Source organism: Cyprinodon variegatus, unplaced genomic scaffold (genome assembly GCF_000732505.1).
Source record: "Cyprinodon variegatus isolate N-32 unplaced genomic scaffold, C_variegatus-1.0 Scaffold107, whole genome shotgun sequence".
In the NCBI taxonomy this organism is placed as follows: domain Eukaryota; kingdom Metazoa; phylum Chordata; class Actinopteri; order Cyprinodontiformes; family Cyprinodontidae; genus Cyprinodon; species Cyprinodon variegatus.
The window spans coordinates 1,018,009-1,038,184 of record NW_015150560.1 but is presented as its reverse complement, the minus strand read 5'-3'; the positions used below and the strand labels follow the sequence as shown (position 1 = coordinate 1,038,184).

At 38.1% G+C, this 20,176-nt stretch overlaps 1 protein-coding gene across 1 annotated transcript in view; it reads left to right on the top strand.

Moving 5' to 3' along the window:
* Nucleotides 1-20,176, top strand: part of mboat2 (membrane bound O-acyltransferase domain containing 2) — a 44,540-nt gene that overhangs the window by 12,903 nt on the left and 11,461 nt on the right. Inside the window, exons 3-7 of the mRNA XM_015374638.1 lie at nucleotides 7,601-7,696; nucleotides 12,211-12,266; nucleotides 12,875-12,932; nucleotides 15,397-15,583; nucleotides 18,100-18,292. Of these exons, the coding sequence (XP_015230124.1) occupies nucleotides 7,601-7,696; nucleotides 12,211-12,266; nucleotides 12,875-12,932; nucleotides 15,397-15,583; nucleotides 18,100-18,292 (590 nt within the window). The remainder of the gene's footprint in view (nucleotides 1-7,600; nucleotides 7,697-12,210; nucleotides 12,267-12,874; nucleotides 12,933-15,396; nucleotides 15,584-18,099; nucleotides 18,293-20,176) is intronic.

The window sequence follows — 20,176 nt, the reverse complement described above, 5'->3', positions numbered from 1 at the left end:
ATAGGTCATGGGAGCTTCTTGATGGCATTAAGATTATTTCTAAGAGCATTAAAAAGCATTAAATAAGAGTTACTCATTAATGTAAAAAATCTGTAAAAAAAAACAACTTTATTTTGCTGAGGGATTATGATAATTCTCTTTAGTGTGAACTATTGCTTCACAGGTAGGTCTGTGCACCAGATGGAAATTTCCTTTATTTGAGCTAACAAGTCAGTACAAGGAATGCCCTCTGTAGGCAGGCGGTAAGTCAGCAGTGTGTCAAATACCTCGCTGCTGTTTGCTGCAGGGCAGCCCTGCATCAGAGGAATAAAATAGAAATATTGTTTATTGTCACTCATTTGGGAAATCCGGTGAACCAGCAGCAAATAGCATTTAGCTTCATATAATGGTTAGAACAGAGGTCTTCAACAGGGGGTCCACCACCCCTAGGGGGTCCACAGAGTGACTGCATGGGGGTCGCAAAAGTTTTGGTTGATTAGACTTTTTTCTTTTATATTCCCCCCTGCAATTTTTCCACTAATTGAAATGTCTTCAAATCCACATTAACACGATTTAAACACAATCTGTAGTAAACAGATAAATGGAGGCAGATGTCTTTCAGTCATCAATGCGCACATTCAGCGACACACAGGAGCTCTTTCAAGCTGGGCACCGTTTCATTCAAAACACCTGTCCCATCAACCAGGAATCAGAAATACTTAAATAATCCCAGGGAGGGATTACTTTAGTTACATTACTCCATCTGTAATAGAGGGACTAAAGAACCAGTTTGATAGAACACTAATTCATACAATATAAATAATTAGGGGGTCCCTGCTCCATCTCACCATCAGTTTGGGGTCCTGGAAAACGTTGAAGACTCCTGGGTTAGAATATAACAACAAAATGGATGAGAAAGAGCAGCTTTACCCTTTATATAGAGCAGGGGGTCTAAGGTGTCCTCCAAGGGTCATTTATGGCCCTCTTGATAATTTTTGTTCAACCACAATTTGGGGTCACTACCCGAACATCTGAGTGGTCATTAAAATAAAAGCAGCAGTCCTGACTCCTGCTGCAAGCTGTTAACCTTTTCACCAACAGCATCACTGTAAAACTGGCTGGTTACATTTTTATCAAGCATTTTATCAGGCAGGTATTTAGCTACGGTTAGAAACTGGTCCAACCTGGAAATAAAACAATTTCTCTGTGACGTCACTCTCTGAAATGAAGTGAAATTAAGTTTCTTCAGTAGTTTTTTTTTTTTTTCTAGCATTTTATTGCTATTACACTGTCAGAGCAACAAAATAAGCTCTCTGAATTGAACCCATCCCCTTGGGGAGCAGTGGTTTGCCATTGTGTTGCTCAGGGACCCAGAGTGGCAGTCTGTGGGAGTGGGGCTCGAACTCAGAACCTCTAGATTCCAAGCTCTATGCCCCTAACCACCAGGCCGCCACTCCCCACTTATCATAACGCTGATAACTTTAGGAACCTCTGATCCCGACGGTTTGCTGTTGCTAATCAGCAGTCTGATAGCTAAATTTCTTCTTTAGGTTGATTTGATCAGTTAAAGCTATAACACTGCATTACTGCCACCTGCAGGTAACATGAGGTACATCAATTCCACACGTTTGCGGGTTCATTTTGAAAAGAGGTGAGCTGGTCCTTTACTGGGACTAGTTTGAATGTGTGAGCGGCGTTACTTCTCCAACCTGAGAAGGTGAAACCAGTGAATTTCTAGGATCTATTTTAGAAACTGTCTCAATAGTTTGGAAACTAAGTCATGTAAGAGAAAATATTAGTGTATTTTTTTTTTTTTTTTACTAATTAACAGACTTTTGTAAAAAGATTCATATTAACATTTTCTTATAATATGAAATGACAAAAAGTTTAATTTGAAGTGTTTAAGTGTTTTTTTTTCATTTAAGTAATTGTTTTTTCCAACTATGTTTTGTTTATTAACATTCCCTAAATGCCGACTCTGGAATACCAATTTATGAAATCTGGCCTCAGAATGCAGAAGCAAACTATATCCTGACCTTGTTGATGCATAGAGTTTGGAATCCTGAGGTTTTGAGTTCGATCCCGAACTCCTACAGACTGCTGCTCTGGGTCCCTGAGCAAGACCCTTACCCCCGGCTCACACCGACTCCGGTCTTACCGTTGCGGTGCGGTGGGTGCGGCGCCGCAGTGATTCCAAGTCATTAAAAAGACGTAAACCTCTCTCACCGGCTGCTGAGCTGTCCGGCTGCGGTTACCGAGACACTCCGGCGCTGCAGAAAATTCCGCAAGAAAGCTATCCTTGCGGCATGCCGGAGCCCTCCGCAACAAGCTCTCGCAAATATCCTTATTTGGGCCGTGTTATCGCGGGAAGTGACGTGAACTCAAGTGAACTTCTGTTCTCGCGAGTTAAATCTCCGGACCTGTTGCCGGAGCTGCAGAGCCGCACCGCACCATAGTCAAAAGGGCGGTGTGAGAGGGGGTGTGCGGGAGTTGCGGTCTCCGTCGGCTCGGTAACCGCACCGGAGCCAGTGTGAGCAAGGGGTTAACCTCACACCGCTCCCTGGGCGCCACACAATGGCAGCCCACTGCTCCCCAAGGGGATGGGTTAAATGCAGAGAGTTATGCAGTAGTTATGTTGCTCTGTACATCTGACAATGTAATTCCATTGCTTTTTAATCTGTCCAACCTGAAACAGTTGACATGGTAAGCTTATGTCTATAATGACCATTTCCAACAGAAATCGGATTCATTTGCCGTTTCATTGACATGTTGTCATTTACATTACTGTCAAGTACGTAGAAATGAAAACCTGCTGCAATTTTAACAGAAAGGCAGTCTATTTTCTGGCCCTCAGAGTACTTTTAATGCACATTTTTGGTCCTTATGGCAAGAAGTTTAGGAATAACATGAGGGCGGCATCCTTTCAAACATTAGTTTTTGCATCAAAAAGCAACAACAGCCTATTTACAAGAAATAATAGAAAATAAAAAAAACCCTGCCTGTAACAGTTTGTTGGCCATTATTAAAGTTTGGGTGAAAATGGAAGCATCCAATCAGGTTTAGGGTCTGCATGCAGGCTGCTTGAGTCTCTTTGTTTCTGGTGTTCAGTTCATTTAAAAAAATAAACTGGTGTGTTCTTAGAAGCGAGGCAGTGTGTGGGATGGACATGATCACAGAAACATCATTTTTACTCCGTCTGATTTTATTTCCCTCTCCCGTCGACCCACACAGCATGTCTTCTGCATAACAGTACGCTGCTTTCTCAGGATCATCATTTGGTTTTCAGGAGGAGGTTTTGTCTGTTAGAAGCTTTAAATGTATTAATAAAAAAGTAATAAAATGTATTAATAAACAAAATGATGTCTTATTAGCTAAATTTCTAGAAATTCTTGTTTTATCCTTTTAGAAAAAAAATCACTATACAAATGGAGGAGATATTATGCAGATGTTAAAACCAATGATGTATAATAAAGGCAAGCTTCAGGGGCAGCGTGTCACCAGATGTTGTTGGTGTCCTCTTCAGATCAATTATAACCAAAAAACTTGGTTCTGGTCTGCATATCTAACTACCATCATATCTGCCTTACAGCAAAATGAAAAAAGTTGGTTAAAGAAAAAGGTTTAGTGGTTGAAAGAACTTTGCTTTACTTTCACTGCCATTTTATTGCCTCTGAAAGTCATGTCTGAGAAAATCCCAAAGGTTTATAGTAAAGTATTGTTGGTCATGATCTAATCTGTCACTCATGCTTGTCTACGCATCTTCCAAACCTACCAAAGATCACTAAAGCCTCTTCCACACAGAAAATAACGCATTAACCCGTTTTTCAAACATGGGTCGATCCGCTGACAATCGGCATTTGGCTCCCCTACCAGTGTGACAGAAATCAGGAAAGTAAACAATGGAGAGCAACATGTAAGGAATCCAGAGCATAGTCTTTATTGTTTCTCTCTAGTATCTGTATCAATCCCTCTCAACAGAGCTGCTCCATGTTTATCCAATGTAAACGGAGTTGTTTCTGCTTGTTAGAGCAGAAGCCAGTGGCGCAGCATGTTGACGTCTCTACGTTGCGTTTAATGGTATCACGTAAATTAGCGGGTCAACTCGACGATTTTAACGTGGGTTGCTTGTCGAGTTGTTTGACCCGGTGTTCTGTCAGATGAGCATACCTCTTCAGACCAGCATACCCATTTTCATTACGCATGCGCAAGATGTCAGATTTGCACTTAGCGCTTAAGTTTTGTATAAAAATAGACTTTAAACTACCTCAACAGGTGTGTATCCCTTTAGTTTAGACTTTAAACTACACGCCCATTGGGGTAGTTTAAAGTCTATTTTTTGTACAAGACTAAAGGGATAAACGGGTATTGACTATGGGTATGCTGGTCTGACGGGGTATGCTCATTTGACAGAACACCGGGTAGACGCCTCTTTTCCCACTGCCACTAAAAGCCCTTTGTTCAGGGGTTTAAAAAGTTTTTTTTGGCTATTGTAAAATGGATATTCCCGTCTGATTTGACTCATTTGCAACCTAAGCAGCAGATATAACATATATAATATGTGTTAAACCAAATTATTTTTTCTAATTTAGATTCCGCTTGACAATAAAGTCCAATTTTAATAAATTCAAACAGTAATGGGATTAGGTTGGAGAACTACAGGTCAAAAAATGTCTTCATGGTTGTCAGGACAACTGTTTAGCTCTTATATTCATTCACGTTATTTAATATTTAAATGAATAACTTTCAAACATGCCTTTCTGTGAACATTTACCCAACTGACTGTTAACCGTTAACAACAGAAACAGGGATTCAAGCTCATACATGGTGAAACTCAACTAAGACTGATAATTACTATGAACATAGAACAATATAGGATACAATAAAATTGTTGATTATTGATAAGATAAAACAATAAAATTATAGTTTAGCATAGCATTCCTTATCAATAACTGGTTAGATAATTGATTCTGAGGGAATGAAAATGTATTTAGGAAGCCTTATAGCAAAGGGTTTAGCTTTGTTTGGACAAAGGAGCTAAAGGCTAGCAGACAAAGGTACTCGATTAAAGGACTCTTTTATCGTATTTTAGCAACGAGCGATTCATAAAACAAATAAAAATTTGAGTTGATTAAATGTTTAAACCCTTTTTTTAAATAAAGTTGGTCATAAAGGAAACTTAAAACATGTTAGCATCTAGTTCTGCTAGCATGCAGGCACTATTAGCTTATGCGGTATAACTTTCAAAACACAGTGAAAACATAATGAAGACTTACAGATTCATTTTGTTATTTTGTACACACAAGTGTAAACAAAAATACTTTTATTTAAGAACAGCTCTCTAGACATTTTTTTTAAAGTGCAGCCTTGAAAACAGTAAAAAAAAAAAAAAAAATTGTAATATAAACAAATGACTGTATTTTTCCAATACTAACATTTTAGTTTTTTTGTTTAATCAGATTTATCACTGAGATAAATCTGTTTATCTCTGTTCTGACGACGATGACGGGTTTCCTGTGGTTTACTCAAAGGTTTAGCATGTCTACGGTTGAAAGCCTATCAGAAGGTTTGCTTTGCTCAAAGCTCTGTGACTTGCGGAAACAGCTTCAGCCATTTAAGGATGTCTGGTCTCAGATCTTTCTGTAAAACCCAAAGTGTAGACAGCTTGTTCTGAGCTCTCTGGTTCTTTAAGCAGCTTCCAAAAAGTTAAAAAACAATCCCCTGGACTTTGTTTCCAAGTTTGAAGATGTTTCGCTTCCCGTCCAGGGGCAGAGCTAGATGGGGGGCCAAGGGTGGCCATGGCCCCCGAATCATTAGCCACCCCTACCATTTTCCCCCTCTAATAGCAGTAATACTCTCAAGTGAAATGTTCTAACTCACTTAACATTTACATTTTTCATTTGTTAACAGATACTTGACAAAAAAAAACACTGTTGTTAATAATGCACATCCATATGCTAACATTAAAGATGATAAATACAGAATTCACGCTCTTTCAGAACTATATTTTGTCTTATGGGGTAAAGAGAAAATTATGTCTCCGTAAGTCATCCATGAGTCTTTAGTGAAATCAGAGATAATTACTTTAATAATGAGTGACCCATTGAACGTAGCAATTAGCACATGTAAGTATGAATTCTTTGCAGAACAATTATTGATAAAAATATGTCAGTAATGACAATGAATTAGATGTTCACCCCAGAACTCAAACAAATTTTGTCCACTGCACCTTTAATTTAAACAAGATGGATGTTTATATATATATATGCGTATATTTGTTAGAAAAGGCTGTAGGAAAGCAAATTTGGTCTTTATTTAGAAAATATGGATGTTGTGGTTGTTTATTTTCCTGTTGGAACAGTGTAGATTACCCCTGAGGTTCGGGCGCCTGTCCGCTTTCGGCCACCCCTCAGTATACATTGGTTATTGCCTTTCCACACCCTCTGTTTCCATCCAGGAAGCTTATTGAATTCAAAATGTTAAATTCAAAAATTATGAATTGGAAAAACTTACTGGATTAGAAGCGAAAGGCTTTCAAACTGGGAAACAAAGTCCAGTGGATTGTTTTTTTGGAATGACTATGAGCCGGATGACTGAGAATCTTCACCAGCATATTGCGCTCCATTTTTAGAGAAGACACGCTTTGAAGCAGCCGTACTCAACCTTTGATCAGAGTTGGAGGAATGTGGTCGTTGTTTCCCCTGTGTGACCTGGAAAGGCACAGTAAAAGAGAAACAGGGGTTGTCAGGGTTTGGTTGAGGTTTAGAGGACCCAAATACAGAGGCGCGGAGGCAGAGTTGAGTTCTTGGCGATTTAATTGAACAACTGAAATCCAAAAACCAAAGAATAAAATACATGGAACCAAAAACCAAACAACTTCATGGGAAACACCCCCGTGGAGAACCAGGAAAAGACGAGGAACCAGCACTGAGGAACTGCACAGGAAGAGTATATATGGGAGACTGAACAAAGACAGGACTAATGAGCTGATTGGGAGCAGGTGTGAACAGAGGATTCTAGAAGGGAGCTAGGGGAAGGGAGACCAACACAAGAGGGCAACTAAGAAAAAGCTAAGAACTCAAATATGTCCAGAAAACACAACAAAATATGAATTGAACCAATAAAACTAGGAAACAAAGAAAAACATGGAACAAAGTGAAACTGAATACTCAAAATAAAACTTAACAGAACCAAGACCGCAGAGGGTCTCAGGCTCTTCATCCTCAGCATCACACTTCTATCAGGCCTGCATCCTGGTCCAGCCAATGGTCAATATTCATCCATGTCCATATTCATCTGATGGGACACAACGAAACGCAACCAAACAAAAAAAATCTATGTTCTCAAATAATTTCCCTTGAAATATTCCCCAGAACTCCGATAATGATCCGATTTTATTCAAAATGTTTCCTACTGGATTGGAATTCAAAATCCTCTTCCTGTATTTACCTTTTGGTCTCCTATCCGGGACACATCTGACCCATAAACACAGTGTTTGGTGAATACAAGCCGAACCACCAGAAAAGTTGAAAGTTGCCAAAATCAGCAGATTTGGACCAAAGTGAAGCAGCTAAAAGTGTAAAAACTAAATATGTCTCTGTTGCTTCTCTCCTTGTCTGTGCAGGTACTGCTTTATCGTCACCCTGGGTTATCTGATCCTGTGTCAGATCACAAGAGTCTACGTTTTTGACTACGGCATGTACTCTGCAGATTTCACAGGGTAAGCTTCTCCAACACCACTGGGACATACATAAAACTTTCAATGGAATATAATAAGTGTTTTTAGTCAGTGGGGTGTCAGGCATGTCCACAGTAGGACGCTGCTTCAGCTCCTCCACGCTGTCTGGTCATTTCAGCAGACATGCTGCAGGGTGGGGGGGGGTGGCCGGTCGCTAAGCAGCGTAACACAAACCCATCCTGCCTCTGTGACGGCAGAGATCTCACTCCTTCAGCTGCGCTGGCCGTCCATCTGTTTGCCTCCAAAAATGTCAAACCATTTGGCCAGTTATAATGGGTGGATCCAGGCATAGAGAAGCCGAGCTTGCAAATTTAAAACCAGGCCGCAACTTCTCCTGCTCTGAGAGAGACGAGAGATGACTAACGCACATGTGGGTTGTGGAAGAGTCGGAGGGGAAAAAGGAGGAAGAATAGAAGGAAGGAAGATAGGAAGTTCAAACTAGGATGTAATTATCCGGGAGGGAACTTCCCATTGTAGGCTTACTGGTACAGCTGGGGCTGTTACTGTTATTAAGACACTAATTGCTATCTGAGCCCATTAGGTTCATGATAGCATTGCAAAACAAAGCAAAATAAAGATAGTGCAGTGCTTTTAGCAAAAATTATGTTTAAAAGTGCAAATTGGGAATCTGTTTTAAAATGAATCCTTTCCTGTAGAAAACAAATTTTAAAATATTAAATTTTTTTGCATTAAAATACATGCATTTTAAATGTTTGCATCAAAACTAAACAAAATGCATTATTTAAAACCTCTGCAGTGTTCTTTTTATCCGACCCCTTTACTCTGACACCAATAAAGAAAGTTGAACGCCTTCATATTTGCAGGGCGACTATGCACACACTGCATTTTCATCTTAAAGGGGCATAATACCATCATCTGTCTGTACAAAATAGACCATAAACCATTTGATCACGGTTAAATGAGGAAATATTCACCAAACATCCATGCTGAGAGTGTTTAGACAGGCCTTTATGAGCCTAAACAGATTTCCAGCACTAGATGTAATGTGTAGAAATGAACAGATGTGGCGCCATCTGCTGGCAGTACTACCGAAACAGAAAGCTGGATGGTGGCGATTGAGGAAGCTACTTAATAGAGCCTGACCGTCCTGCATACACATTGTGGATTAAACGATTTATCTTCAAGCATCACATGACAACCATCAGCAAGACTTCTATAATGCTTTGGTTTTTAAAACAGACGCCGCAGCGACTTCAGCAGGGTGGCCACATGTCACTGACTCACGTCTTCCAGCCCAAAAAATGTTCATAAACTGCCTGGATATACGAAATGTCGCCCAATTTGAGCCAAAGTCTGTTGATCTGTTAGGCCATAAATCTAAAGAGAAACATTTTTCACCCATAGACGGTCGTCCTAAACTGCCAGATTGGGAAACATCCCAACTTGGCAACAATGCATGTAAGACGGGAAACGTTAGCCTTTAGAAGCAAAACCCATCATGCAACGCAACATATTTTTGCAAAATATTTTAACATAAATTCGCCAAATATAAGAGGAACTTTGTGGTTTGGTTTAAAGAAAATATTTTAGTTTTATTATAATTTAGTGTGTTGCTAGGATTTTATAGTTTGAAGAACTAGGAAATTAAACCATATGCTAACCGTCACAAGGATGAGCATGACAGGGAAGGGCTATATATACTGCATGCATCATTTAGGGAGTTATTTACTGTCACAGGTAGGAGCTTCAGCCGGAGAGGAAGTGTTGGGGCCGGTATGATTGAAGGAGGGCCAGCCCTCGCACCCTGAAATCACAGATTACCAGTCCGATCCTCCACCGTAAAGCTAAGACTCCACGATTGGGTCGATGGTTCTTGCACTCGCTGCGATGTGATCCTCATGAAATAAATAAATATGTCATAAAATAAGTAGATGTTACATTTATTCATCTAAAACTTGATTTTAGATATTATATATAACATTAAATATTAAAATGAGCCATTGAATAATTACGAACACTTTTAAAACTGTGAATTTAGAAACAAGATTGTTATTTTTAAACGTAAATTTGAAAACAAATACTATTACTTCACTTGTATTTATACAAGTAATCCTATGCATGTTTAGAGGGTCTCGTCTCCAGCCGGTTGCATTGTTATTTTTGGGGTCTGCAGGTAAAAATGTTTTGGAACACACCTGTTCTAGTCAATTTTTCCCAGTCCTGTCAGAGCATCAAGGAAAAATAACATTTCTGTTCCTAACAAATCCAAGTCAATTTTAAAATTAAATAACTAATAAATGTATATGCAAAAAACCTTTCATGCAAAATAAAAGGCTCTAAAATTTCCCAGTAAGTTAATTGTTGTTGAGTCATGAACTGACTCTGATCTTGACTTGTCTGCTGGATTCAGGCAGAAAACTACTACTTAGACTCCAGAGCGTATTACAGGATTGCTATCAGTAGTATCAGCGTCAATAAGGACGTTTACTCACATATTCATCAGCTTAGCTCCTGCTTCACTGAACACTGTGTTCATACTGTATTCCCAGCACTGCTCAGTCTTATCTGTGCAGTATTGTACTGCTGTTGTTATTGCAAATATAATTTGAAAGGCTTTATAAGCAAAAACAAAGGGTGTAACAGAAGGATAATAAATAATACACTGACATGATACCAGAGCGAGCTACTGGGGTATAAATTTGAAAAAGTCATATAACAAGACTGTTCACCTTTAGTGCGTGAGCTCACTTTAATAGAAATGCAGCTTTTCTCCAAAAGTTTGAGTTTCTTCAGAGCAAACAGCCTCAGCAGGCAGGCAGGTCAGGGAATAGCTTCTAGGTTGGACTAAGCTTGTTGACCAATATTGTCAGAGTGTGGTGAGCTTGCATCGTTCATGCTAATGTGACATTTGATCAGTCTGACGAATGCTAACATCAGGCCCAAAGGCTAAAGGTCACAGAGTGATGAAGGAACTGAGAGGAAATAAAGAACGGAAGGGAAAAGGCAGCTTATATCGTCATCCAGTCAGAGATCATATCGCACTGAAAGCCTGGTTTAATAGGTAGTAAGTTCGGTGGTGGCAGCGTCATGCTGTGGGAATTTTTTCTTCAGCGGAGAGAGTGATCCTGGAAAAAAACAACAGAGCTCAGTTGATTAGAAGCTTTAAAAAAAAAAATACTTATTTTAGTAAAAATGAGGCTAACTGACAGCTGCTCATTTTTCTCTATTCGTAGAAATGGCCAAAACTCAGTCACACAGTGTTTGATCCACACGCCTTTCAAACGGGGCTTTAAAATATCTAAAACGTGTTTCAAAATTATTTTTTTTCACAAGTGCTTTTTGTTTTATAGCTGTGTAAACAAATAAAATGAGATTTAAAAACTCTGCGGGAGTAACGCAACAGCAGGTGTTCATTTTTAGCCACACCCCCTAATGGCCGCCATTATTGGAAACTAGAGGCTCAGACCTCTCCAAGGCCATGGAAAGGTCCATTTCAGGTGATAACCGGCATATGTTACATAAGCTTGTTCGGTTACACTGGAAAAACAATCTAGAATTAAGTCAACATCTTCACCCTTAATTTGAGTAGATGAATTAGATAATTTGGAATAAGTATTTCTACTCTTAAAATAAGATAGTTAGATAATATGCACTTGAAATAAGACAATGCAATTGTTTTTTTTCTTTTAAATGAAAATTGTCTTGTTCCATTGGCAAAGTTTCACACTTAACTCCTCAATTCAAGAAAATATGCGTTTATCTTAAGAAAAAAAAAAGTATTCTTATTTTCTATTCAGTTTGTTGATATTTTTGTTAAATTTTAATTCACCAACAGCAAAAGTTTAGGACAAAAGGCTATTTCTTATGCAGAAGGTCTCTAATAATGTATATCAGCTTATTTTTCTGGCTTGATTCCCTTTCATGACTAGAAAAATGCATTTTTGCATTTTGGGCATTTTGCCAAAATCACATTTCCACCTCGCACACTGCCCAATAAAACCTTTGTGGAATAAATATGCTTTAACTTATTCAGTCCAAATTCGCATGACTTACAGTCAAGATGTGGATCTATAAAATCTGATGCTTCATCCAGAGTTTAAAATGGGTTTTCATGGTGTTTTGCAGGATTTATTTCAGAAAGAAATAATTTTTTTTTCCTTTTTTTTTTCTTTAATCACCTATAAATCAGAAATGGTGACATTTAAAATAATGGTTCCACCTGAAAAATATTCCTCAATGCCTTTCTGTCATACAAATACAAACTGTATTTCCAGTTTATAGTTTGGGAGGTTTACTTGCTTAAATTCACATGTAATATCAGGCATAATTTGCTCCTCAGACCCTCTGGGCTTAAGGGATTGAAGCTTTACTTCCTAACAAAGTCGCATTACTTTGTGTCGCATAGATATTGATGTTTTTGTTCTTATATGCAGAAAAGTGAGGATTCCTCTCATTTTCCGTTTTCACTAAGTCTAATACGATGAAATGCTGTAGAATAGTTCAGTTAATGTTCTTATTATCTCTTTGGCTTTCAGGCCCATGATGGTTATAACGCAGAAGATCACCAGCATGGCCTTTGAGATCCGTGACGGTAAGACACTTTCTGCTCCTCGGCATGTGTGTGTGCACCTCTAGATGCCAAGGTGCCAGTTGTGACAGAAGTGAAAGAGCAGATCAAGAGTGAACCAGTGGAGCAGAAACAGAGCGCAGGCGTGGTTATGTAATGGATTTACGATCAAGGGTGCCCTCTTTGCCTTCCTCTGTCTGCTGTTGGCAGCGGTTTGAGCACAAAGAGGCCTAAACTAGCTGTGATGATGGCTTTCATAAAGAAGGGAAACTTATGTCCTCTCAATAAACAAGCCTTCAATGTGTTAAATCATGATGCAGTTAAACAGTAAAGAGCCCAAACTACCGTATACTTCTTTAATGTTTTGGATTTATTTTTTTATTGCTCACTTTGCATTTTTTTTTCTCTGGTGAACGTAGTCGTTGGATTAGTGAAGCGTGTCGTTTTTCACACAGCTTTTTCCTGAATTCAACACCTGCAGGTCTCCTTTAAAGCAGCAACCTCTGCTTGAAGGGAACTTTCAGGCCTCTAAAACCTGAACTCTTTGACCTCAAAACCTGATTCCCCTCCCTGCCGTGCATCATGCTGATGTTCGTGCATTGTATTTAAAGCGTCTCTGTTTCTCCACGCAGGTTTGTCGAAGTGCAGGGAAGGCCAGCTGACTCCCAGTCAGAAATACCTAGCTATCAGGTACGTGATTCAGGTATGTTTTAATGCTTCAGGGTTGAATAAACAGGTTTGCTGCTCGTTAGAGCGGCAAACTGCAGCTCTGATGGTATTTTAACGGAGCTGTTTTCGCTGTCTGCTTTGGGAATGATCACGTCCCCTCCTGCTCGCTTTCTCTCTGTCAGTTAAGCTCTCCGTATCTAGGAAACCAAAGACACCGGCTGCTCTGGAGTGAATCATAATGTGGGAATGCCTGTAATCCCCCATCCATCCCTCCTGCTTAACAAATGGTCTTAAATCTTCTCTGATGGAGATGAAATGCAGCTGATCTTAATTAACATAGTGCAGATTGTCCTTCTAGTGGGACAACAACCCTGAAAACACACAGTCTGTGTACAGGACGGCCTAGTCAAAGTCCAGATGGGGAATCTAAGGGGAAAACTTAAAGATGGATCTTCACAGATTAGTTATGTACAATCTGACCGAGCTTCATTAAACTTTGTAGTTTTAGTATTACAAGATCAAATTTCACGATCGATTTAAGCAAGAAAAGTGAATACATCGTCAACATTCTTACACTGCAAAAACAATCTAGAAATAAGTAAAAAAGTTCTTAAATTAAGTGTATTTACCCTTAATTTGAGCAGGTAAATAAGAGGATTTTCCAATGGAATTAAAACGTTTTAATATAAAATTATTAGATAATATGCACTTAAAGTAAGACAATGTAATTTTTTCCCCTTATTCTAAATGTAAATTGTTTTGTTCCATTGGCAAAGTGTCTCACCTACCTCCTCAATACAAAAACAAATGCACTAAGAAAAAAAAACTTATCTAGATTTTGATTTTTTCCAGTGTACTGATAATAGATTTTTAGTGCTGATGGGATTAGGCTTCGCTGGGACCTTCAAGCTTTAAAAAATGGAAAGATAAACATAAAAATTTCAGATGAAGATTAACTGGATATGTGGAAAACGCGTCAGACATCCACCAATTCACCGATATGGAGGGAGTTCACATGGAAAAATCTAATTCGATTTTTCATCACGCCTAAAGTCAAGAATAGATATAAGGACAACAGATATAAGGGTTTTTGCCATAATTGTGGCTCAATGAGCTCCGATCATTCTCACGTATTTACGAACTGTCCAAAAATTGTTCAATTTAGGAAAAATATACATGAAACTGAAGAAGATTCTCTGATATGATGCTCCTATGAGTTGTGTGGTTCTATATCTTTGCAATTTTAACAATTCCAAAGTAAGGGTGAAGAAGAGATATCTTATTAAGATAATGTTAATAGCTGGTAAGAAAGCAATTAGGAGAAAATGGAGAAAGGCTGACCCCCCCTTATCAGGAACAAAGGACTGGAATACTAGAAGAAATCTACTTTATGGAAAAACTGACACATCGTTTAAGACGTCAGAAAACTCAAATGGAAGAAAAGTGGACGAAAGAGACAAAAGAGAGCAACAAAATTAAAGAACTAGATAAACCAGATGGGACAAAGGTGAAATAGAGAAAAGGCTCCCACACTGGAAAAACAATCTAAAAATAAGTAAACATTTCTTAAATTAAGTGTATTTACCCTTAATTTGAGCAGATGAATAAGATGATTTGCCAATAGAATGAATAGTTCTACTCTTAAAATAAAATAGTTAGGTAATGTAAATTTAATAAGATAAATTTAATCCAAGAACAAGTGCACTTAGTTTAAGAGAAAATGACTTATCTGGATTTCGATTTTTTTCCAGTGCAAGCAAAGGATTTATGTTATGTTACACTGCAAAAACAATCTAGAAATAAGTCAGCATTTCTTAAATGAAGTGTATTTACTCTTAATTTGAGTAGATAAATACGATGATTTGCCAATGGATTAAGTATTTCTACTATTAAAATAAGATAGTTAAATAGTATGCACTAGAAATAAGACAATGGAATAGTTTTTTCTTATCTCAAATGAAACGGTCTTGTTCCATTGGCAAAGTTTCACACTTACCTCCTAAATTCAAGGAAAAAATGCACTTATTTTAAGAAAAAATGACTTATTGAGGTTAAAAAAAATTTTTCCAGTGTATGTTGTGTTGAATGTGATGTGGTCATGTACATTGTGGATGTAAACAACTGTGAGAAACACTAATAAACAGTTTAAAACAAAAAAATTAAATAAAATAAATGGGAAGATAAAAAGAAAATAGCACTTAATTTCTTATTTTCTATTATTTTGGTTATCTTGAAAACCCAAAACAATGAACCAGACAGAAACTTCAGCCTCCGCCATATTTTCTCAACTCATTAACTAAACAGTGTTTTTTCCTGGAAATAATCTTCCCTGACCATCTTATATTTTTATTCTTATTTTTTTTAATCTTTATTACATTGAATAGTTGGATGTGTGTATATATTATATAAAACTGTAACTGGAGCGTGTAACAAAAGTAATTTCCCTCTGGGATTATTAAAGTATTTCTGATTCTGACCTCCACAGCCGGATGCCCAGCTTGCTGGAGTACCTGAGCTACAACTGCAACTTCATGGGCATCCTGGCCGGCCCCACCTGCTCCTACAACGACTACATGGCGTTCATCGAAGGGACGTCCTACCAGCGGCGGCACCAGGAGAACGCCAACGGCAAGGAGAACGGAAAGGTCAAGCAGAGCGAACCTTCGCCGAAGGTACATCCCTGCTCTCATCATTACTCTGCTCACTTCGGTTATAAGGAAATGATTTAGAGAAGCTTTAAGTAAAAACACGCAATTCAGATTTTTATTGTTGTGAAACTAAAGCAATTACCTGAAAAAAATCTTTGAGTTAATTCAGTTATTTTTAAGTTTGCACTGCAAAAAAGTTCATTCAAAATAAGTCATTTTTTCTTGTATTGTCAATGGAACAAGAAAATTTACATTTAAAATAAGAAGAAACAATTATGTCGTCTTATTTCTAGTGCATATTATCCAATTATCTTATTTTAAGAGTAAAAATACTCATTCCATTGCCACAGCATCTGATTTACCTACTCAAAATGAGGATAAATACACTTCATTTAGGACATTTTTAGTTATTTCTAGATAATTTTTTTATAATAAACTGAAAGTAATTAGATTTTTTTGTCTGATTTTTAATTTCTGTTTTTTGTTTTTGTTAAACGGAGAGCGTTTAGTAGCTTTTTTATGGGAGAATTATCCTGCCATAATGCAAGAGCACATATTTTCAATTTCAGAAAAGAATTTAATCTTCTTACACTCAAAACTTATAATGCTCACACTCAAAACATGCGCTCTCTCTTAAATATTTTCTCTTCTCTCTCAAATCTTTGTTTCTTCTCTCAGATTTAATGCTTCTTGCACAGATATTTTCTCCTCTCGCTTGCCTCCTTCTCTTCGCGCACAAACCGCGCTCTGCTCAAGTCTCAGTTACGCTCGCAAACCTGTAGGCTCTGCTTGCGGATTTTTTTGCCCTCTCAGATTGCAGTCGGATCGTCGCCTAGCAACCTTTCCAGCCAATAGAACGACAGCCTCGGAAAGGGTGCGCTTGTCTAACTCTACTGAGTGTGCCTGTGATAAACCTTACCGACAATAAAATGGCTTTTTAATTTAAAAGCTATCCATTTTCAGACGTGACGTGATGTGAACAGAAAACTCCCGCCTCAGAGTTGCTCGTCACAAAAAAATAATAAAGTTTGCTAGTCAGGGCAGATGCTAATTCTGCCTCCAGCAGAAATTAAGTGACTTTTCATTAGTTATTATTTCCTTTTTTTGTTTTCCTGATTGTTGTTTTTCAGCTTCTTATTTTAATAGCTTTTTTAATAGCATGTTTTGAGTGTGAGCATTATAAGTTTTGAGTGCAAGAAGATGAAATTCTTTTCTCAAATTGAAATTATGTGCTCTTGCATTATGGCAGGATAATTCAGGATAACTTTTTAGGTCTTTTAAAATGGCTCGATGGCTTGAAATATAGATATAAGCTCATTAGATCCGGACGCATTATAGAAATTTAATTTGTAACAAAGATTTGTTATGTCTTTATGTATTATCATTTTGCTTTGCTTTTAATTCAATGAACAGCTGATTTCTTACTGCGTCCCTATAGTCAGGGTCAGACATACCATTAGGCAATACTAGGCAGTTGCCCATAAAACTCTGTTTACATGTATGGTAAATACAGCTGTTACCTATTTGTGAACATTATTTTTGTTTTTGATAAAAATCCTTTCGTTAAAATGTCATCAGAACGCGTATAATATGAAGTTTGTCTTAGGGCCCCCCCTTCAGTGTCCACCAGATTGGATCAGTCCATTTGCTGCACGTGTGCAGAAAGGTTTGAATAAAAAATGGCAGGAAGAGCAGTGCTGCCAGTTTAGCGCTTTAGTCACTATATTTAGCGACTTTTCAGAACCTTCTAGCGCTTTATTACAAAAAAGCGCCTAGCGACTTTTTTCTGCTACTGGAGCGAACTCTGCTCTCCAGAGCGAGTAGATTGGTAACCCCGCCTCCTGCTCTCCTCTATCTTGTCTGCTGTCATGATTCATGCAGCTATTATTTCATCCAAATGAAAAATGAAGAACAGATTTGGAAACACAGTAAGGAGCAATCAGCTAAGTGGGCTTAGTGATTGCAAAAAATCTTTCATTCCTTTGGAGACAGCATGAAAAGTCAGCTAAGCACATTGCCCATATGAAAAGAAAAAGGGACAGAAAGAAAGAAAACATGGAGCGGAAAAGGGACAAGAAGAGAGGGACAAAACCTAGAACAGATAATGGATGTCTATTCTATTAACATTTCTCTATCTTTATTTTATGTGTCGTCTTCTCCATTCAGAGGCCCCCCTGCCTGTTTTTGCCTTGGGCCCCAAATTTCCTAAATCCGCCCCTGCCTACAGTAACATATTCATTATTTTAAACTGATTCTTTGGATCTTTAAAGAGAAACATCCTTGGTGTTGAGAATTAATCAAATAAAAAAAAAATTTTTGGTCACGTACTAACTATAAATCATTTTGTCAGTTTATCATGAACACAAGAAACTCTTTTACACAAAGATAATCTAAGATAAACAACCAGTAAATGGGTAAAACTCTCCATCTAACTGAGGGAGAGGCATCAAATTTCATATGCCCTTTCCAGCATAACAGCTTGTAATGTTTCATAATCAAATAAGGTTTTTTTTATTGCCTTTTTTCCCATCCCCTCCCAGCATGCAGTGGTGTCCAAGCTGTTCACGTGCGCCATCTCTCTGGCCACCTACCTGTCGCTCTACAGGCTGCTCCCCGTGCACTACTCCATAGACGACCACTTTGTCAAGTCCACGCCCTTCTACCTGCAGGTCGTCTACCTTTACCTGGCAATGCTCGCTCTGAGGCCAAAGTACTACTTCGTGTGGACTCTTGGTGAGATTACAAGATTACTACGTGTTATGTCTAGCTGTTTTGTGGTGTCTAGGGGGAAGTAATTAGAAATGGCGGCTGGTGGAGTTTTCTGCAGGGGCGGCTTTAAAATTAAATTAGACGTAAACCAAAAACCAATCAAACGTATACCGAGTTATGACACCAATATATTTATAAAAACACTTTAAAAAAATTAATCTACAGGTTTAGTTTTTGTCTATAAATGTTGCGAGGCTTTGTGAAGATGAATCTGTGTTCTGCATGCTCCAATAGTGTTTCACAAACCTAAAAAAAATAATCTGCCAGTTTAATAATGAAGATATTAATCAGCTTTATATTTTTTTGATATATAAAAACTATTTATTTTCTGAGAATGTGTTTATTTAAGAGCAACTATGCAAATTAGCAAACATCTAGAAAAAGGAAACTAGATTCTATTATTGTCCCTGTGAATTCCATATTGTTCATTTTTCTTTGACTTTTCTAATTTGATTTAAATCAGTCCTAGCTGCCTTTATCCATGCTGGCTCAGATCCCGACGTCTGAAAAAGGAGGCAGCGAAAGCAAGATAAAGTGTTAGCCTCCCTACATGCAGTTAGCCTAGCCTTGGAGCTAAACCAGGTCCTAGAAAAAGACATTTCTTGAACCATTTCTCTCTCTCTGTCTCTCTCTCTACAATGCGTCTGTTACTCCCTTGACTCGACCTGTCAATCACCTGCAAATCCACTTCCTGCCACCTCAGGTGGCAGCTTAGCCGCGGCCTAAACCCTCCTATATGTTTCTATTGCAAAGGAGCTGCTGCGCATGGACGACTTTTAACGAGAGTTAGTGGGCAAAAATTTTTACGCGGAAATGACGTCACCAATCCGCCGAAAAAGGCAATAATGCTTTACTCGTCATTAAATATAAAATATTTATCTTGCGCATTTAAAAAATATATATTGATATATTTCAAAATATTTTCAATTTTAATTTAAAATTAGATAATAAAAAAAATATTGGACTGACAGGTATTTAACAAATGTCCAATAAATTGTCAGAATAATTCATGGGAAATGTCAACAGTTCTATAAAACATCTATTTAAACCATTGTTTTAATGAAAAAAAAAAGGGGTTATTTTGGGGTGAGTCGTCCTTTAAACACATTTCCTGCTCTGTAGTCTGTGTTTCTATCAGCAGAAACCCTTCTGTGTCATTTCTACTCACACATCCTCATTCATAAACACGTGCGGTAAATAGCAGCTGTAATACTTTCATGTGGCTGATACAGGAAGTCGATGCTTTTTACAGTAGTGCTTTCAAATAGATGTTTTGATTGGAAACCAGCGTCTGAAACTGAACGCTGGAGAAGAATATTGTTTGTATTCTAGTTTTCTTGGCTGTTTTTTAACCTGGATGTGTTAAATAATGACTGAAGGGTTCATAACAAGAGTCTCTCAGCCTTAGCGCTAATGTTAGCGCTTAGCTTTCTAACAAAGTACTTTTAATGAAAAGTTTATTTTATGTTCAGTTTATTTTTTTTTCCACCATTTGTGTTTTGAGGGGGTGTGTGAATAAATCTGTCCACACACTTAGAGCCTGGTGGGATTTTTTTCCCTCTTTCTGAGGTTCCTGCATGTTGTTATTCAACTTGATCAGCTATTAAAAATGTTCATTACAACAAAATGGGTCATTTGTATTTAGCTAGCGTTATTAGGGAGCAGCTTGCAGCGCCTGGGGGGCAGATTAGGGTCTTGTTCAGGGAGCCAGAGTGACAGTCTGTGGGGTCTGAACTGGGCCCTGCAGCCTTCCTCACAATACCACCAGTAGCCCCCCCCTGCTTTTATTTTGGTACGTCTGCACCCATCAGCTAGACAAACTCCCTGATGGTCTGTAGATTTAGAAGG